Source organism: Rousettus aegyptiacus, unplaced genomic scaffold, assembly GCF_014176215.1.
Source record: "Rousettus aegyptiacus isolate mRouAeg1 unplaced genomic scaffold, mRouAeg1.p scaffold_m13_p_3, whole genome shotgun sequence".
Taxonomy (NCBI): domain Eukaryota; kingdom Metazoa; phylum Chordata; class Mammalia; order Chiroptera; family Pteropodidae; genus Rousettus; species Rousettus aegyptiacus.
Window position 1 is genome coordinate 165,197,412 of NW_023416306.1, and position 19,428 is coordinate 165,216,839.

Below are 19,428 nucleotides of genomic sequence, written 5' to 3' on the forward strand. Positions count from 1 at the left end.
GTTGTGCTGGTGGTCTTCAGAGTTTTGGCTCTCAGCACCAATTTCCCTCTCAGTGCCCAACACACACGAGATAGACAGTGGGTGCTCGGTAAAGACAGGTTCTGCTCTCCTCAAGAAAAAAAAAAAAAAGACTGGCGAAGCAAGATACTTGAGAGAGTTTGCAAAATAATCATGACGGGGTCACAAAGCCACAGGAAGGGCATGGCTGGAGCCCGAGGGCAGGGAAAAAGTCGTCGGCGGATGAGAGAGACTGGTAAGGCCAAAGGATTTTTGCAGTGAGAACCCTAGTGTGAGTGAGGTGGCAGTGAGAGTGAGGCTCGAAACTGAAATTTTGAAAGTGGTACAGCTTCTTGGTAGCGATTAGGTCTGGGGGCCGAGTGAAACGAAGGTTATTGGAGTTGAGAAAGTCAAGGAACTAAGAGTTCAGTATTGAAGTTACTGAGAGGAAGACTGAGTCAGATTGACAGTGTCAGCAATGAGAAGGAAATAAGGAAGGCTTGGGGACCTAACTGGGTGGCATGAGACTAGGTATTTGAAGGAGGAAGGAGTAGACAGAGTTTGGAAGCTGCAGCAGGAGAAAGGATCCCATACTTTCCGCTTTTGAACTGTAGGCAGTAGAAGAGGGAATAAGCCTCTTGAGAAGATCGTAGGAAAGACAGTGTCACTTGAGAACAGCCAGGTCTCTGAAGATGAGCAGGTAGAGAGAACCCTTGGAGAAGAGGTTGGAGTAACGGGTGAATCATAGTTCTAGAGGGTATGCTGGAAGGACTTGGTGGGGAGAGGGGGCAGGGGGTTGTGTCCAACTAGGAGATGTAAATATTGGTGATAACGGATAGCTAGGAGTCTTGGAGTTTCGGCTGTGGCTGAGGAGAACGAGATGGGAAATGTAGTAGGACCTGTCCCCGGACAGCCTGTTACAAAGACAAGGTGTCAGTTTACCTTATTTTGTTGATAGGACTTTGGGCAGGTAGTCATAGATCATTAGGCTTACAGTGACCTCTCCTACATGCATGGTTAGCCAGGAAAGGCTAATTTAGCTTTTAAGGAGCTAAGATCAGAGATGTTTCTTGAGACCTGTATTATAACATCTGTTTAAGAGCATACAATTCTAGTTCTATGCCTTAGATCCCAACAGATGTGCTCATGTAATATCTTCTTGAAATGTATGTGGTAGGCTCCCCAGCATAAATTCCAGCGTTTTTTAATGTATGTATTAATGCTTGTCTTGTTTAGGCTGGGTTGCGTGGGTGAAAAAAGGGTAATTAACTTGCCCAGAACACAGAGGAGTAGATTCAGATCTGGGTCTGTCTGAGTCCAAAGGCCACTGCTTTTCATCAGACCCCACTAGGAAGCCACAGAAGGACTCATTGTAAACAAGAGTGTGTAGAATCATGCTTGTACTTTTAAACTTGGCAGAGATGAAAATGGGTCTTTTAAATGTTTGCTTTCCATGTTTATGGAATTTCTGTTCACTTAGAAATTTGACATAATTTTAATTTGTTATGTATGTTAGACTGTACTTTAATGCTTAAATTACATTTTTATTTTTATGAAAGAACCTTTTGGACCAAAAAAATGACATCTATTATCAAGTTAACTACCCTCTCTGGGGTTCAAGAAGAGTCTGCTCTTTGTTATCTCCTCCAAGTCGACGAGTTTAGATTTTTATTGGACTGTGGCTGGGATGAGCATTTCTCTATGGATATTATAGATTCCCTGAGGAAGTAAGTTACTTTTGTTATTTCTAGATTTTCAGAAAATCAACTTCTCTTTTCTATACTGTAATACCATATTCATGTTACACAGTATTTGCTTTTTGGCCCTAATTTAGTTTTTAGAAAAAGACTTAGTTTTATTTATGCCAAAGAGCCAAACAGTGACTATTTTCACTTGTAAAGTTTGGTTGACTTATAAGCTGTGTTATTTGAAATTTGGCCAGATCTTAAGTTAATTGTTACTTGGCTAATGAATCTCTGTAGAAATTTTTGCACCCTAATTCTAGGAAAAAAGCAAGATTTAAGTTTATAAGAATTTGAAGAGTGGAAAAACCTACCATGTGAAAGTTCTGCTGTCAGAGTACATTATCTTTTTATATCTTTTGATGCTAGAGGTTAAGAATTGGTGCTTAGAATAATGACCATGAGATACAAAAGGATACTAACCCATCAAAGAAAAATTCAGTTATGTTTGCAGTCATGTACTAATTATGAAAGGAAAGAAGACTTAAACATTTAAAAAACTTGGAAGGTTTAGCAAAAATCTTTTTTCTTGTTAATTTTTTTGTCAGTCAGAGCATATGCTTCATTAAGTTTTACTTAATGCTGTCAGTCACCATGATAAAAAGCTAGGGCAAAAATTCATAATAAATATGTAGCTGTGTAAATATCTTTTCTTTAATTTCTGAAATTCCAAGTTGAGTTCTTAAACTTAAATTGATGGTATAAAAGATAGCCATTTGAAATCAGCTTACATGTGGTGTATGCTGTTTCTTTTACTTTTCTTTATTAAATGTGTCTAGACATTATATATTTACTGCAACTTATACCATAATTTGGACATGTATGCAGGACAGGGCTAGTAATAATCAAAATTCATAGGTATCATGCTTTCAGCTTAGTTTTGCTCTTTCACTCCAGCATAGTCTTTCTTCAATTCAGAATAATGAGGGAAATCAGAATCGATGACTTAGTTTTGTGTGTCCCGCCTTCATCCTTAAAACAAGATTCGAAAGCGTTGTTTTGTTTGTGCCCTAGGCATGTCCACCAGATTGACGCAGTACTGCTGTCCCACCCGGATCCGCTCCACCTTGGTGCTCTCCCATATGCCGTCGGAAAGCTGGGTCTGAACTGTGCTATCTACGCAACCATTCCTGTTTATAAAATGGGACAGATGTTCATGTATGACCTTTATCAGGTAATCTGGGCAATTAAACAATTTCTTTAACACTCTGCAGTGATGATTCTTAACCTCTTATTTGTGTTCTTCCTTTAGTCTCGACACAATACAGAAGACTTTACACTGTTTACATTAGATGATGTGGACGCAGCCTTTGACAAAATACAGCAGTTAAAATTCTCTCAGATTGTGAATTTGAAAGGTAAAAAATGTCTCCAGTAGTAAATGATTGGACTAATGGGGTTTAACCTACTGTAAAGTACAAGGGGAATTTGTCATAAAAATTGTAGGCACTACAAAATAGTAACAAAATGTTAATAACTCAGGCCTTTTCCCATTTAACTTGGAAAAGGCTTGTTCAGTGTTTACCGTGTGCAGTGGGGCCACACCCTCCTGTGGGAGCTCACAGTTAGGCCGTGACTGAATGCAGCGACTGAAGTAAATGCAGTGCCCTGATAGCGCAGGGTAGAAAATGGCTGAATCCTAGAATCGAGCATAAAAGTTCATTATTTAATTTGGTCAAGAGGTTGCATATTAAGTATATACTTAGCATCTATAGAGAGAATTGTATTAAAGATTTTCAGAAATGAACCCTGGCATTGAAAAAAATGTTGCAACAGTGGAATCTGAAGATTTAGCCAAGAAGTAACAGTGGCCTCAACAGTTTTGTTTGTACTTAATTTTTCTTTAGGAAAAATTCTTTAGTGTAATGAGATTTGAATTGTCATATCAGAGGTTAGCAAAATTGGAAACACTTGATAATTTTGTGTACAATATAAATATTAAAATTTGTTAGTTCATACTAAATAATTTAATAGTACTAGTGATTTTAAGTTGGATCTCTAGCCTTCTATTCCTAAGCACAAATAAGTCTACAAGAATACATAATAAAATGACAAGAGCGTTTGCTTCCAGGAGGGAATGGAGTAGCTGAGGGACAGGAGAGTGAGACTTGCATTTCACTGGATGCCTTTTTATTTTTGAATTTTAATTTTGTATCGTTGTATATACTGCCTATTAAAAACTAGCTTACGAATAAATCACCTTCTTTTAGGGTTGTAAAAGAAATCTGAGTGTTGTCATTATCTTGTGAATGTAGGTAAAGGACATGGCTTGTCTATCACACCTCTGCCAGCCGGTCATATGATAGGTGGAACAATATGGAAAATAGTCAAAGATGGAGAAGAAGAAATTGTTTATGCAGTCGATTTCAACCACAAGAGGGAGATGTAGGTATATCAAGAGAAAAGCTAATGGAAATTCAATTGGTATTACTTTATACTTTGGAGGGAAAATTAGAAACAAAGTTGTTTTTTTAACCATAAATCTAGAATAATTTAAAAGCACCAAATAGTAAATATTTTCAAAATTACTTAATTATTTGCATTGTAAGGGAAAGTTATGATATAGGAGAGAAAAGATATATTTGAAAGTACAGTGAGTATCCACTGTATAAAACAGATATCCTCCCGGAGATGTTGCAAGAGAGATTAATTTTTATACATCAAACTCTATATGCTCTTGACCTACTCATTAAAGGAAATTTGTGATTTTTTTTGGTATAATCAGTAATTACCATCTAATATAACTATATTTAAAGTCAGACTCTTGAAAAGGAGACACATAGTTTAATTTTAAAGATTTCATTTTGTACTCATAGAATGTTATATTGATTATATCTGAATGATGATACTCTGGAAGATCTTCATTTTCTTTCTTTTTTTTTTAATTTACTAGATTTTCTTATCAACGAGCATGTATGCTTTTATAGTTGGAGGTGGAAAAAACCTTATAAAACAAGTTGCTTATATTTTATGTAAGATAAGCTATTGTTTATTTGAAGTGATACAAAATATTTCTCCTCTTCAACTTTGTTATAGCCACTTAAATGGATGTTCCTTGGAAATGCTAAGCAGACCCTCCCTACTTATCACAGATTCATTTAATGCTACGTACGTGCAGCCGAGGAGAAAACAGAGAGATGAGCAGCTTCTGAGTATGTATTACGTGGGGTCCTTTTTAAAGAGCTGCAGAAGTGTGTGGTAGCATGAATTACTATTTGTTCTGTTCTGGTTGACGTTTTTCTTGTCATAATAGATTCGCTAACTCTAGTATTTTTGAAAAACTATTATAGAACCACATCAATATTTTGTACAAAGAGATGTGTTAGTTGGTTTGAATTTAACTTTTGTGGGATAGGTACAAAGAGTGGCTTCTCCCAAGCACTCTCTGGTACATGTCTAGAGAATGCCAATATATATAAAAATTTCATATAAATCTGTTAGAAAAACATTTATACTCTTGAAGGGAAATGAGAATAAAGGAGATAAATGAAGGTGCCAGTAGTTGACAATTTTGGCATTGGGTGTGATATGCTTTAACCTAGAACTCTTGGTTCTGAGCTGTTCTCGGCTGCTTCTGCATTGGCTGGAGTTGCTTTACCTTGTATTGCTTTTTTATAAGCTATGTGGAATTTCAGCAGGGAAAGTTGGATTCCACTTATAAACATGTTCGAAAACATTGCCTTCACCTAACACTTAAAAAGTATCACCTATATACTATGTTAGACTAACTTTAAGAAGTTCTTCAATTCTTGTTTTTGCCAGAGTTTGATTTTACTAAATGTTTTCAGTACTTTCATCTAGAGCAAGGAAATCTATTTAAAAATATTTATAAATATATATTTGTGGGAAAAGAGAATATGATCTGTATTTTACTCTATAGGCATACATATATACGAAATATGTGCGTATTAATATAAAGTACGTGTGTGTGCAGGCGTGCACGTTGTGTGCGTGTGTAAATTTGGGAATTATTTATAATGAAGTTCACTAAGGTGGACAGGCGACACTGGAGTAAACTGGAAACCCTGGGCTGGTTGCGTTTGGCCACTCATGGAATTTTTGCAGTGTGCCATACAGATAACATTTTCTCTGTGCACTCTGGGTGAAAAAGGTTGGAAGCCACTGATTTATAGTTTTTCAATGAAAAAAAATTGAGAGTTAATGGCATTATTTTTTACTCCTAGAAAGATATATTCACAGAATAAAAAATATTTGTAATAGCCTGAATGAAAGCTTTTTATTTTTTGCCTGGCTTAGTAATTGCTTATTTATAAGTTATATAATAAAAATTTTATAATAAAATTTTTATAATAAAAACATGGATATAAAGTTATCTTTAATTTTGTAGCAAAGTATTGTTATTTTCTATAGGGATTTTACATTCTGTTTTCTAGCAAATGTCCTGGAAACACTTCGAGGTGATGGCAATGTATTAATAGCAGTGGACACTGCAGGCAGAGTTTTGGAACTTGCTCAACTCCTTGATCAGATTTGGAGAACTAAGGATGCAGGATTGGGTGTTTACTCATTGGCTCTCCTAAATAATGTCAGTTACAACGTGGTGGAATTTTCTAAGTCCCAGGTTTGTTTCCCGTTACCAGTTGTAATGAAGTTTGCTACGGAGCCTGGGCTTGTGGAAAACAATGTCTTAATTGCTCTTTGGGTTTTATTTTTCTGTTGAAGAGATTGATGATGATGATAATGATGATCATAACAATAATAATAGAAGCTAAAAATGTGCCACTTAGCTATTTTTCAGGCTTTACATGTATTATTTCATTTAATCCTTATATACCCTATGAAGTAGGTTCTGTTTTTCCCTCCATTTTACATATTAGACAAGTTGCTTCTCCTCTAACACTTAGTATCACAATTTGTAAAATAAGGACAAAAAAATAGAACTAACTTTATAAGATAGAAATGTTAGAATCCAATTTTTTCTTCTTTGAATAAGCTCTTAATCTTGAAATAGCAATCTCTGAGTTAAGATCCTCATTTAGAACTTATACGCAGCCTTCTCAGTTATTTAAAGTAACCTATTAGTTAAACAATGCAAAATTGGATTTTTAGGGGTGAACACTGGGGCGGCAGGATTTAATGGGGGAACAGAAGCAGAAAATAACCTGGTACAAATTTAAGGCAACCAGTGGGGGGAAAAGACTTAAGATAGACGTTGAACGTCTTGTAGGATACACTGAAGTTAAAATACAGCATTTTTTAATTATTGTTTTCTTTCCCTCCCATATTAGGTAGAATGGATGAGCGATAAATTGATGAGATGTTTTGAAGACAAAAGAAATAATCCATTTCAGTTTCGCCATCTCTCTTTATGTCACGGTCTTTCTGATTTGGCTCGAGTACCTAGCCCTAAAGTAGTACTTGCCAGCCAACCTGACCTGGAATGTGGATTTTCAAGGGATCTCTTTATTCAGTGGTGTCAGGACCCTAAAAACTCAATCATTCTAACTTACAGAACTACTCCTGGGACTTTAGCACGTTTCCTAATTGATAATCCTTCTGATAAAATTCCAGAAATAGAGGTAAGTGCGTGTACGCGGACTTGATCTTAACACTGTTTGGGGAATACATTATGCATGATGTATAAAAATCAGTGACCAAAAATAAAACTCAAAATTGTTTCAAGATCTTTATTAGAATAACGGAATAAGAGAGCCTTTCATAGCACAAATGTCAGAGCTCCTTAATTGGAAATTCTCATTTTTTTTCCCTGTCTTTATTGAAATACAATAGACAACTAGTTGCCTGCGTTTACATTGTACAATTCAATGAGTTTTTTTTCCAGTTACGGTCGTCATACAACACACCAGCCTCAGCTGCACAGCATATTGATCAGAGATCCACACGACTCACAAAGCGATCACCCCACCAAATCTGGCACCCCTCCCCCTCACATGTTCATTCCAACATTATTTTTTTGTTGTTGCTACCAAATTTTATTTATTATTTTTAATATTTATTTAAATTCATGGTTAGACATCTCTATAGTTCATAAAACGATCCCTCCAATTGCTCCTTCCCTTCCCTGGCCCTCCACCTAGCCATCATGTTGACGCTAACTGCGTTCTCTCTGCGTGCTCCCCATGCCTGTGACCAACTATCAACTAATATGTACTTCTTTAACCCTTCACCCCATTCTCCCACCCTCCCACCGCCCCCCGTCCATCACCAAATTGTCCACTGTATTAGTGAGTCTGTTTTGATTAGTTTGTTCTTTTTGTTCCTTAGATTCCGCATATAAGTGAAATCATGGTATTTATCTTTCTCTGTCAGACTTATTTCACTCAGCATAGTAACCTCTAGGTTCATCTATGTCGTTGCAAACGGTAGGATTTCATTTTTTTAATGGCTGAGTAACCATCATTATTAACCATCTTCCCCATGCCATACTTTACATCTCCATGTCTACTCTGCAACCATTCACCTGCCTCTCAATCCCTTTGCCCTCTTTCCTCCCCTAACCCCACTCCCATCGAGTATTCCTCAGAATATTCTCTGTGAGTTTATTTCTGCTTTTGTTGTTGTTGTTGTTGTTATTGTTGGTTTTATTCTTTAGATTCCACATGGACGTGAAATCATGTGATATTTATCTTTCTCTATTTGACCCATCAAGGCAATGTCTTTTTCCATCTACTTCCTTTTAGTCTGTGTGTGTCTTCTTATCTGAAGTGAGTCTCTTGTAGGGAGTATATGTAAGGATCTTGTTTTCTTGTCCATTCAGCCACTCTGTCTTTTGGTTGGAGCACTTAATTATTTTCCGTTTGAGGTACTTGTTGATAGGAATGTAGTTGTTGCTGTCTTTATTCCTGTTTTTGATACATGTTTCTTCTTAAAGAAGTCCCACCAACATTTCCTGTAATACTGGCTTGGTGGTGATAAATTCCTTTAACTTATTTTTGTCTGGGAAGCTCTTTATCTGCCCTTCAACTCTAAATGATAGCTTTTCTGGATAAACTATTCTTGGTTGTAGATCCTGGGTTTTCATCACGTCAAATATTTTGTGCTAAGCCCTTCTGTCCTGCATAGTTTCTTTTGAGAAATCAGCCAGTTTTATGGGTGCTTCCTTTTAGGTAACTGACTGCTTTTCTCTTGCTGCTTTTAAGCTTATTCCGTTGTATTTAACCTTTGGCATTTTAATTATGTGTCTTGGTGTGGGCTTCTTTGGGTTCCTGGTTTTTGGAAATCTCTGAGTATCCTGAGGTTTTTTGTCTATTTCCTATACCAGGTTAGGGAAGTTTTCCATCATTATTTCTTCAAATAGCTGTTCTACATCTTGTTTTCCTTTGGGTACTCTGATGACACGGATATTTTTACCTTTAGTAGTGTCCCATAGGCTCCTTAAATTATTATTATAGTCTTAGCTTCTTTTTCCTTGCCATTCTGATTGAGTGTCCTTGGCTTTCCCATCCTCTATCTAGGTCATTTGATCCTCTTCTTTATTCACTTTGTTTATTCGGTTTCATATACTTATCATCTCAGATAATGTGTTCTTCATTTCTGACTGGTTCCCTTTTATAATTTCCATTTCCATTTTTGTTTTTTATCTCTTCATTGAAGTTCTCAGTGAATTCATCTACCCTTCTCATAAGTTCATTGAGCATCTTTATAACCAGTGTTTTGAACTCTGTATCTGTTAGACTGCTTAACTCCATTATTTCTAGATCTCTCTTCTATTCTCTCATATGATTTCTTCTGCTTTGTCTTCCCATTTTGGCTGCCTTTCCATGTCTGTTCCTATGTACTAAGCAAAGCTTCTAAGTCTCCCGGTCTTGTTGCTATGGCTTTGTGTAGTAGGTATGCAGTGGCACAGTCCTGAGTGGTTCACTTGCAGGCCAAATTTAGCCCAAGCCTGTGCCCCTCCAAGGCCACCTATCAAAATAGCAAGCAATGCACAGATGTTGTGCTTATAGTTGCCTCAAAAGACCACACCGGAAACTGAGGCCAGGTGGCAGCAGTATGAGTCTTGGCGCTGTGCAGCAAGGAGCATCTGACTCGCTTAGGATACACCTGCATGTGGCTTGGGTAGGGCTGCGAGTTGGAGGAGGCAGAGTTTCTGGGAATCCTCTGGGTGGAGAGACCTCTGTTATCCAGTCTGATGACGTCTCTGCTGTGGCAATGCTGAGTCTGCACCCTGGGAGCGGGGAGGGCTCAACAGAGGAACAACGGATACTGCCGGCACTTCGGCCTGGGAGAGAGCTTAGCTTTGGTCCTCATTCTGACAACTTTGTGTCCTCCTGTAAGTCCCTGAGCAGCCGAACCAGCATTGCAGGTCAGAACAAGCAGGTCTGTCACACCGGAAGTCCGCTCGCGGACGTGGCCCCTTTAAGAGGAGTCTGTGTTTGGCGCTGCCGCCGGCTCCGTCCCACTCAGCCACTCGGACCTGCACCCTGTCCTTTCATCTTAGTTCTCTCCCTAGTTGTATGGCTCGTTCATTTAGTTCCCAGGTGATTTTCCCTTGCTGTTTGCTCCTTGTGTCTGTCACAACTTTTGCCAGAGGAATGAATAGAGCCTCTGTCATCTACGCCATTTTTGCCCCTTGGAAATTCTCATTCTTGAACCCTTGCGTGGTAATCCCCGGACCCACACCCAGGCGGTATACATATACACTGTCTTCTCAATCCCCCTTTGAAAAGTTCCTTCCACGCTCTTTCCTCAGTTGGAATCCGGCTGTTCCCTAATGGTGCTCTTTCTCGTGCAGCCCTCTCAAATAGATGCTCTTTTTTTTCCTCTTTCATTTTTCGCGTAATTTGTGCCACACTTGACAGTACGCTAACCACTTCTTGTTCCTGATATTTACTGATCCCTTGGTTATTCTCTGGCATTCATTGGTGACTCTGGACCCTGGTTGACAGCCTTCCTGTCCACTCATACTCTGGCCTCCATTCTTGACTTTAGCACTCATATCCATCTGGTTTCCTGGCCCTCTTTCTTGACTCTAGTTTTTAGTGACCTTTTCCTCCAGTCTCCCTCAGCCATGCTTTCCCACGATCATGCCCTTAACCTCTTAACCTTATTATGATTCTCTGCATCCCTTCCTCGTGCATCGCGCTGTGATCGTACAGCTGGCTTGCTTTCTCACTGCCACGCCAACAGTTCATTGGTCCCCTTGGGACTTTGAGTTCACAAACCTCACCACTTTTACTGTCCATCATTCCTCCAGCTTTGAAAAGTCAGTGGCCCGTCATTATTTTTTAAACACCTTTAATTCTCCTATCCTTCTATCTGTTCTCAGCTGGCGAAGCCTTGACTTTGAACTGTTTGCTTAGTTCTATCTATACCCAAGCAACTTCATGGTACTGGAGTTAAATACTGCGTGGATGGGTTTTCCCTTATATTTACGACCTCACATATCAAAAGGGGACCCAACACTAGCACTCAGCATTCCGTGAGCTATTCTTTTTTTGTACTTTATGGTAGGACAATTTTATACCTCCTTTCTTCTCAAAAATCCTACAATTCCATCTCAGTTCTTATGGATGGGACATGATCTTGTTTTAAACTCAACTGAGAGGTGGAAGTAGTCAGGTAGAATTTCCCTTCTCAGCACTAATAGCCTAACCTATTTCTGCATCTGCATTTGCTGCCTTATCTCCTGTTACAGGAGCAAGACAATTAGTCAAACGGTTACCTTATGCCAAAAAATCATTTTGCTAATAACCCACCCATTAAATTGATCAATTTTTCCAAAACTAGTCTCATTAACTTAGTTTATAGCAATTGATACTGAACAGGTTAATAACTGCTAGAGTTGTACAAAGTTTCAGATGACTGCTTTTCATTTTGTCTTCATAGTAGCCATTTTAAGGAATGTTTAATTTGTTAAAAACTGAGTAATAAGAGTATCTATTAACTGGACTTAAGAAAAGCATAATAATAGGAACTAAAATCTAATATACATTCACTATAAATACAGATTTGTTGAGGAAGGATTTGGAGCAAGGATACCAAAGTGAAATACTGTCTTTTGGTTTATTTAATAGCTTAGAAATATGCAGTTAAAAGAACTGAGAAATACTTGAAATGGTTTCATCAGATATGAAGTACTGTATTAGGAAATATTAATTACTAGAAATTCAATTAAGGCTGATATGCCGTTTGAGGAATTAATAAAAAGAACATTTAAAATGGTTTAAATTTCAAAATGAAAATGGTGTGTTAGAGTTTAAACTTGAAATGTTAGGTTTTCGATTTTTTTAATAAGCAATACTTAATGTTCTTTCCCCTCTCACCTCGTTAGAGGTTTTTCCTCTGCAGTTACCCCTTTTCTGTCCATTATCTATCACTTTTCCTCTATTTGGTCACATCCAAAACAACTTTTACTGTGACTCCTCTTCTACTCCCAAACTTCCTCTTCTCTGAGTCTTCCTCATCTTAGGGAATAGCAGTACTTTCCACTTACTGACTCAAGCCAAAAGTCTAGAAATTAAAAAAAAAAAATGTTCCTTGAATATATACTGAAAAGTGTGCATATTGTAAACATGCACTGTGATGACTTTTCACAAGTCGAACACAGTTGTCTAGCCTGTATCTAGATCCTTTCCAATGGTGACCTCTATCCTGACTTGTAATGTACAGGTTACTGAAACTTATTTTCAATTCCTTACCTTTCTCTCAACACCCATATTCAGTCTAGCAGCAAGTCCTATTGGCTCGACCTCCAGATCCATCCTACTCTGTCTACTTTTTTCCAGCTCCGCTACCATCGTCCCGGCCACCATCCTAGCCACTGCTGAATGCACTGGCCTGGACTCTGCAGAGTTTCTTAACAGGTTTCTCTATTTTTATTTTTATACTCTTAATCCTTCTTCTCATAGCAGCCAAAGAGTTCTCTGTCTCTCTCTCTTTATTGTGGTAAACAAAATAAAACAAAACAAAAACCACACACAACAAAATTCACTTTCTAACCATTTTTAAGGGTCCAGCACAGCAGTGTTAACTATATGAACTTTCCATCTTACCAAACTGAAACTACCCATTGAACAACTCCCAGAGGCATCTTTTCGACATTCATCATTTCATGTCACTCCCTTGCCGATACCCTCCAGTGTCTTCCTTCTGCTCTCTGAATAAAATCAAAACTCCTTCCCCTGGCTTTTAAGGTCCCACGTGACCCGATTTCTAACCCTTTCTGACCTCATCTCATTCCACCGTCTCTGTGCTCTGCACTGCTGCGCTGCAGCACACAGAGCCTCTGCACCAGGCGTTCCTTTTGCATATAATGTTCTTTCCCAGCTTTGCACTTGGCTGGCTTCTTGTCACTCAAGTCTCAGTTCAAAGGTCACCTCGGGTCGGCCCCCTCTGACTGCCAATCTAAAATACCTACTCAGTTGCCGATGCATCACCTTTAAGTACTGTTCCTAGCACTCATTACTGTCCGGTATTTTCCTTGTTGTCTTCCTTTTTCCACCAGCAACTAGAATACAAGTTCCATGAGAAAGGGGATCTTGGGTTTTTTTAAATCTCTAGCACACAGAAAAATGTTGGTGGAATTCAGGAATGAGCAAATTAGTGAATATATAATAAACCTGATTTCTTACCATGTTTATTGCTCTCTTGAGTTAACTCCTTTAAAAAGAGCAAATATAGTAAATGAATAAGGCTTAATAAATTGGAATAGATTTGATTAGGAAAAGGAATAACTTGGAGGTAATAGAGTGAAGGAGTAGGAAGAAAAATATCTTAAGGTTGATTATTCTAGAACTCTGTTTCTGAATATAGTCATTAATTTTAGGTATCTTAAATGAAAAATAAGATAGAGAGCAAAATTTATTATAGCAACAGGCATAACCTAAATTATGTGGTAAATGTTCTGTTGAAATTTATATGCAAGTTAGACAGGCATCTGTATAAGTTCCCACCAGTGCATTTATAAAGGAAAATAATGACACTTTTCGAAACAATTTATTTTCAAGTAAAATATGGGATGCCATTTGTATACATGTATATCACTCATTCATGCTATACACTAGAATAACTTGATTTTGTTTTAATTTTTTTGTTACTTTTTATTTTGAAATAATTTCACAGTTAACAGAAAAGTCATAAAAATCGTATACCCAGATTCCCCAGTTGTCAGCATTTTACTGGATTTATCTTATTTCTGCTATGTGTACACAATATTAGGGTTTTTTTTCTGAATTATTTGAAACTGCAGATGTTCCATCATCTCTAAATGTAGCAGTGTCCATTACCTAAAAACAGGGACACGCTCCTGCAAACCATAGTGCATCCATTGAATCAAGGAAATGAGCATTGATAACATGCTACCATTTCATCCACTGACCCCATTCATCTTTTGCTAATTAGCCTTTCCTTTTTTATTTGGGATCCCATCCAGGATCACACATTGCATTTAATTGTCATGCCTGTTGACATTTTTGAAGGATATACGTTCTTAATTTTTTCCCTATTCACATACTATATACTTTTTTTTTTTTTAAAGAATTTGGACCAAATTATCTACATATTCTGAAACTAGCTTTTTTATGAGTCTTTCTTGAGTAGTATAAGTAGATACAGATTTACCTTACATATTAATTTGTATGTTACAAACAAATAAATGAATTCTTTTTAGTAATTTTATAATACATAGTACATATGTACTGTGATTATTTAATCCAGTGGTTCTCAAAAGTATGGTGTGAGGACCCCTTGGGGGCCTGAGACCCTTCAGGGGATCCACAAGGTGGAAACTTTTTCATGACAACGTTAAGGGTTTATTTGCCTTCTCACGTCCCTTACGAGTGAAAGCAGTGGCAGGTAGCGTGCCTGGCGCCTTAGCGTGTACTGAGGCAGTGGCACGAAACTGTGCTCGTAGTCACTGCATTTTTCATTGCTACATCCTTGTTTAAAAAAAAGTCAGTTTCACTTACAAATGTCCTTGATGAAGCAGTAAAAGTTATTATTTTACTCAATTCTTTTAGTAAAAGATTTTTAATCTGGGTGACAAGATAGGAAGTATGTGTAAAGCACTTGTGTCGCATATCAAGTACAGTGGTTGTCTCGAAGAAAAGCACTTGTATAATTGTTTGAGTGTGAGCTGAACTAGCCATTTTTTTTCTTGGAACACCATTTTTACTTGAAATAATGACATGATTATTCAGACTTAGATATTTTTCTCAAAAAGGAATAAGTTGAGCTGGTCACTTTAAGGTAAACAGTATAACATTTATTGCTTAAACTTGATAAAGTTCAAACTTTCACATGAAAATTAGAATTTTAGAAAATGTATACCCATCACGGTGAGATTGATAGCTTAACCGTAAAAGACTTTTCTGATGAGATTGGTGGTGATATTGGCAAATGTGATTTTTCAAATATTGTCAGCATTTGTAAGATCTATGTAACCTGGTAATTCAATATTTTGTAAATCACCAATGCATGATGTTACAAAATAGTGCGTGAATGAAAGATCCATTCAAAGTACGAGATAAATCAATATGTTTCATATAACAGAGTACCAAAAGTCATTGGTATGGCTTTGATCCTGTATTACAAATAATCTTTAAGAAACTACCACTTTTTGAGTTTTAATATAATATCAAGAAGAATCTTCATAAGAATATTCATATTTAAATATTTTTCCTTTTCAACTGTACAGCTGTATGAGGCTAGATTTTTTTTCACGTACTTTAACAAAACCAGCATATTGCAAGAGATCAAATGCAGAAGCAGATGTGAGAATCCAGCTGTTTGCTATTAAGCCAGATGTTTAAAGAGATTTGCAAAAATGCAAAATAATGCTATTATTTCCCCTTAATTGTTTTTTACTTTGGAAAATATAATTATCTTTTGTAAACATATGTTAATGTTAACATGTAGTGGTTTTATTATTTTTTAATGAACAGATTAATATTTAAAAATTTTTAAATTTTCTAATGTGGTAAATATTGATAACTAGACAAAAAATGAAGCCCTGTATACATAAACTAATGTTTTATGTCAGTTATATTTTAATTTAAAATATTAAAAGCTTTTGCGAGTTCTCAGTAATTTTTAAGACTCTAAGGCAATCCTGAATCAAAAAGTTTGAGAAGTACTGATGTAATCAGTTTGTGTTGATGGATTTTAAAATGTGTCTAGTTTTTTGCTATTATAGACATTGCTTCAGTGTATTTATAATTTCTTTCACATTGTGTGATTCTTTCAATAGGATAAATTTCTACGAGTAAATATGCTATGTTAAATGACAAGCACGTAAATGTTGTCAAATCACCTTCTGACATAGTTGTACTAATGTGGATGAAGGCACCCTTTTCTCATATAGTAGTTAGTGTTGCCAGTCTCATAGATTAAAAAATGGCATTACATTTTTAAAAATTTACATTTTTCAAAAGTCATTAGCGAAATTAGATCTGTCTTCATGGTTATTCGTTACTATTTTGTAAAGTGCTTTTATTATATATCTTTTGTCCTTGTTTGATGTGTTGGTCATCTTTTTCTTAACTGATTTATAAGAGGTCTTAGGAAAAAGTAGCTTTGGATAGTCATACAGTGCCACAAATAACTTAAAATTTCTTTAAACATTATGAGATTTAAAATGTCAAACCGATTTTATTTTTTTCATATTGCCGTATTTATTCATCTTTTTTTTATGGCTTTTGGATTTTAATGTCATATATAGGCCCCACCTTCGCCAAATTATAAAAATACTTTTCTGTATTTTCTTTTTTCGATTGGTGATTTTTTAAACCAGTTCGATTTACCTTAAACCCATTCTAGAAATGTGACAGCTCAATTTTAGTACTAATCTAAATAGGATCGGTAAGTGCACGTAACAGAAACTGGAATAATTTCCAGAGGAAAATTAAGTTTAAAAATGATGACTCAGTTTCGAGATGGGATGTATCTCCCACCCCACTGCCTTAACTCCCTAATATTGATATTTCCTTTTGTCCACTATTTTTCTTTAGTTGAGGAAACGTGTGAAGCTTGAAGGGAAAGAACTTGAAGAGTACTTGGAAAAAGAGAAACTAAAGAAAGAAGCTGCTAAAAAGCTTGAGCAGTCAAAAGAGTGAGTTATTTTCCTACAAATTATAAATTTATATATGTAATTTGAGAAAAACTTATTTCTAATATAAAAAAGTCTAATTGAAAATACTTAACTTTTAATTTCATTATTTTTGTTACATCTTTGAAATGATGCTAGAATATCAAATTCTTTCAGTGCTGATATTAATATGTATTTATTAACTGGCAGTTAATGCTGTGTTTTACAAAATATCAACCTAGTAATATTGATAATTTTGTTATTCAATTAGTATTCAGTATTAGAAAACAATTTTATAAACATTAATTCAGAATCTTTTGGGGAGACTTTATGACCTTCATCTACTCCAAAATCATCCTAGGGCTGATATAGATTCCAGTGATGAGAGCGATGTTGAGGAAGATATTGATCAGCCATCAGCCCATAAGACTAAGCATGACCTGATGATGAAAGGTGAAGGCAGTCGTAAAGGAAGTTTCTTCAAACAGGCTAAAAAGTCTTATCCTATGTTTCCTGCCCCAGAAGAAAGAATTAAATGGGATGAATATGGAGAAATTATCAAGTATGTAAGCAAAACAAGCTTTTCTTTCTTATGCATTAGAGGTATTAAATGTGTTTGAGCTCAGTGAATTTGGTCTTTCTGGTTGTAGTGCACTTGTTAGTTTCTGAGTACCTTGGCTTGTAGAAGACTTGTAGTTTGAAACTTAAAAATAGATCCAGGAACATAAAGAGAATTAGTATTAAAAGAATGCCGTAGTTTTATTTTTTTAGATTTGTGAAAAGTTTAGAAAGATGATCAAGACTTTAAAAAAAGAGAGAGAAGGGACATGCATTGGAGAAAGACTTAGGATAGGAAGAACCTTTGACGGATGGGATGCTGTTAAGTTTGGGAAATGGGTTATATCTCAAATAGTGCTGTATACATGTTTTAGTTACAAGAGAAATATAAGATAGCATGAGTGGATTTTCCCTGGGGAAAATCCATAAAATCTAGACCCACTATTAGGAAAAAAAAAAAAAAAATCACGTGTTCTAACCTCACATTTGAAAACACTGCTCTCCTGTATAAAGACTCTTGAGGGTTCCCATCACTTTCAGGTAAATGTCAAATGCCTTGGCAAGCGCATGACGTCTTTCGTGATCTGGTTTCTCCTCACTTTTCTGTTATGTGTCATTGTACTTCTGTCATGCCAGTGTGCGTTCTCCACCCTGGCGGGCCCGGTGGGCCCGGCCTTCTCAGTTTCCTCCCGCTCGGCTTTTTTATGTTATGCCTTTGCATGTGTTTTTCCTTCCGCCTCGTTTCACCTCCCCACCCTAGGTGTCCAGGCTGCTGAATCTGGCCTCACAAACTACTGGAAACCTTTCCTGTTTCTTCCGTGCTACTGCGATACAGTTAGGCCCCCCTTGTACTTTCTTCGTACTTTCATAATGCTATCTTGAACATATAGTGGACTTAGGTCATGCCTGGATTTAATTAGGAAAACTCCACTATCTACTCGGCTCTCTAAAATAGTAGAGAGGAAAAATAACAATCTAACCAGCATTGGTGAGTTTGCTTACTATTCCACTTAATTAGTGGGCAGTCTGTTTAGCATGTTCTTTAGCTTCAATTTCCTTATCTGAAAAATGGGGGTAAGAATGAAATGAGGTTGTGTTTCTAAGGCACTTAGCATAGAACCCGACTCATATAAATGCACTGTAAGTGGTTACTACTGCTGTTGTTATTATGTGGTTTGCAGTGTAGACATAGTGGATTCCAGGGGCTAAGAAGCTGCTGCAGCAGCCTAGGCATTGGGTAACAGAGCCTGGGATTCTAGAGGGGAGTGTGACTGGATTTGGGTGGCCTAGATAATTATCGTAAGGTAGAGAAAACATTTTAAAAGTTTTTTTGATGTTGGAAGTAAAAATGGGAAGATAGATGTGTTAGTAGTTCATTGAAATAAAGATGAAGGCTTTTGAGGGAGCTAATGATTTTGCATCTCGGTCTTGTCTTAAAGAGTACTGCTTAATGGTCTCGAGGAGCATAATATATGCATTCAGTCAGCTGATAATGGGTATCAAGAAGCTGCACTGGCTTTGGATCAAATGCATATTTAAATCTTCAGCTGTAAGAGGGGCTTAGAAATTATGCCATCTACTGGTTAGTTATATATAAGATTAACTTAATTGTTACTACTTCTAATTCGAGACTTATTATTTAGACCAGAGGATTTCTTAGTGCCGGAACTTCAAGCTACCGAAGAAGAAAAAAGCAAATTAGAATCTGGGTTGACAAATGGAGATGAACCTATGGATCAGGATTTATCTGATGTTCCCACTAAGTGTATTTCTATGACAGAGTCTATTGAAATCAAGTAAGTGCTTTCATTGCCTTTTGAAAATAGGTAACATTTGAAGCACTTGAATTATATAATTTAAGCTGTTTCAAAAGTGAAATTTCTGAATATCCTCTAGTAGGTTTGTACTTTTAAAATTTAATGTCCTTTTTCCATGTAAGGACTTGTATGGTGGTATTTTCTCTTTATTAATTATATTTGAATGCTAAAGTAATTGAATTGTTGGTGAGGAGAGGGTTAAACATTAAATTGTATCTTTATGTGAAGAAACATGCTTTTTGGCCTTTTTAGTATATCTGGTAGCAGGTGATGTTATACAGTTCACAAGTTTAATTTTCCTAAGTGC

At 36.5% G+C, this 19,428-nt stretch overlaps 1 protein-coding gene across 3 annotated transcripts in view; it reads left to right on the forward strand.

The window, feature by feature from the left end:
• Nucleotides 1-19,428, forward strand: part of CPSF2 (cleavage and polyadenylation specific factor 2) — a 33,020-nt gene that overhangs the window by 7,841 nt on the left and 5,751 nt on the right. For all 3 annotated transcript variants that reach the window (XM_016145454.2, XM_036239010.1, XM_036239008.1), the window contains 10 exons: nt 1,557-1,724; nt 2,754-2,913; nt 2,992-3,097; nt 3,995-4,124; nt 4,776-4,891; nt 6,134-6,321; nt 6,989-7,279; nt 16,670-16,770; nt 17,108-17,308; nt 18,948-19,100. In XM_016145454.2, the coding sequence (XP_016000940.1) occupies nt 1,576-1,724; nt 2,754-2,913; nt 2,992-3,097; nt 3,995-4,124; nt 4,776-4,891; nt 6,134-6,321; nt 6,989-7,279; nt 16,670-16,770; nt 17,108-17,308; nt 18,948-19,100 (1,595 nt within the window). In that variant the 5' untranslated portion in view covers nt 1,557-1,575. The remainder of the gene's footprint in view (nt 1-1,556; nt 1,725-2,753; nt 2,914-2,991; nt 3,098-3,994; nt 4,125-4,775; nt 4,892-6,133; nt 6,322-6,988; nt 7,280-16,669; nt 16,771-17,107; nt 17,309-18,947; nt 19,101-19,428) is intronic.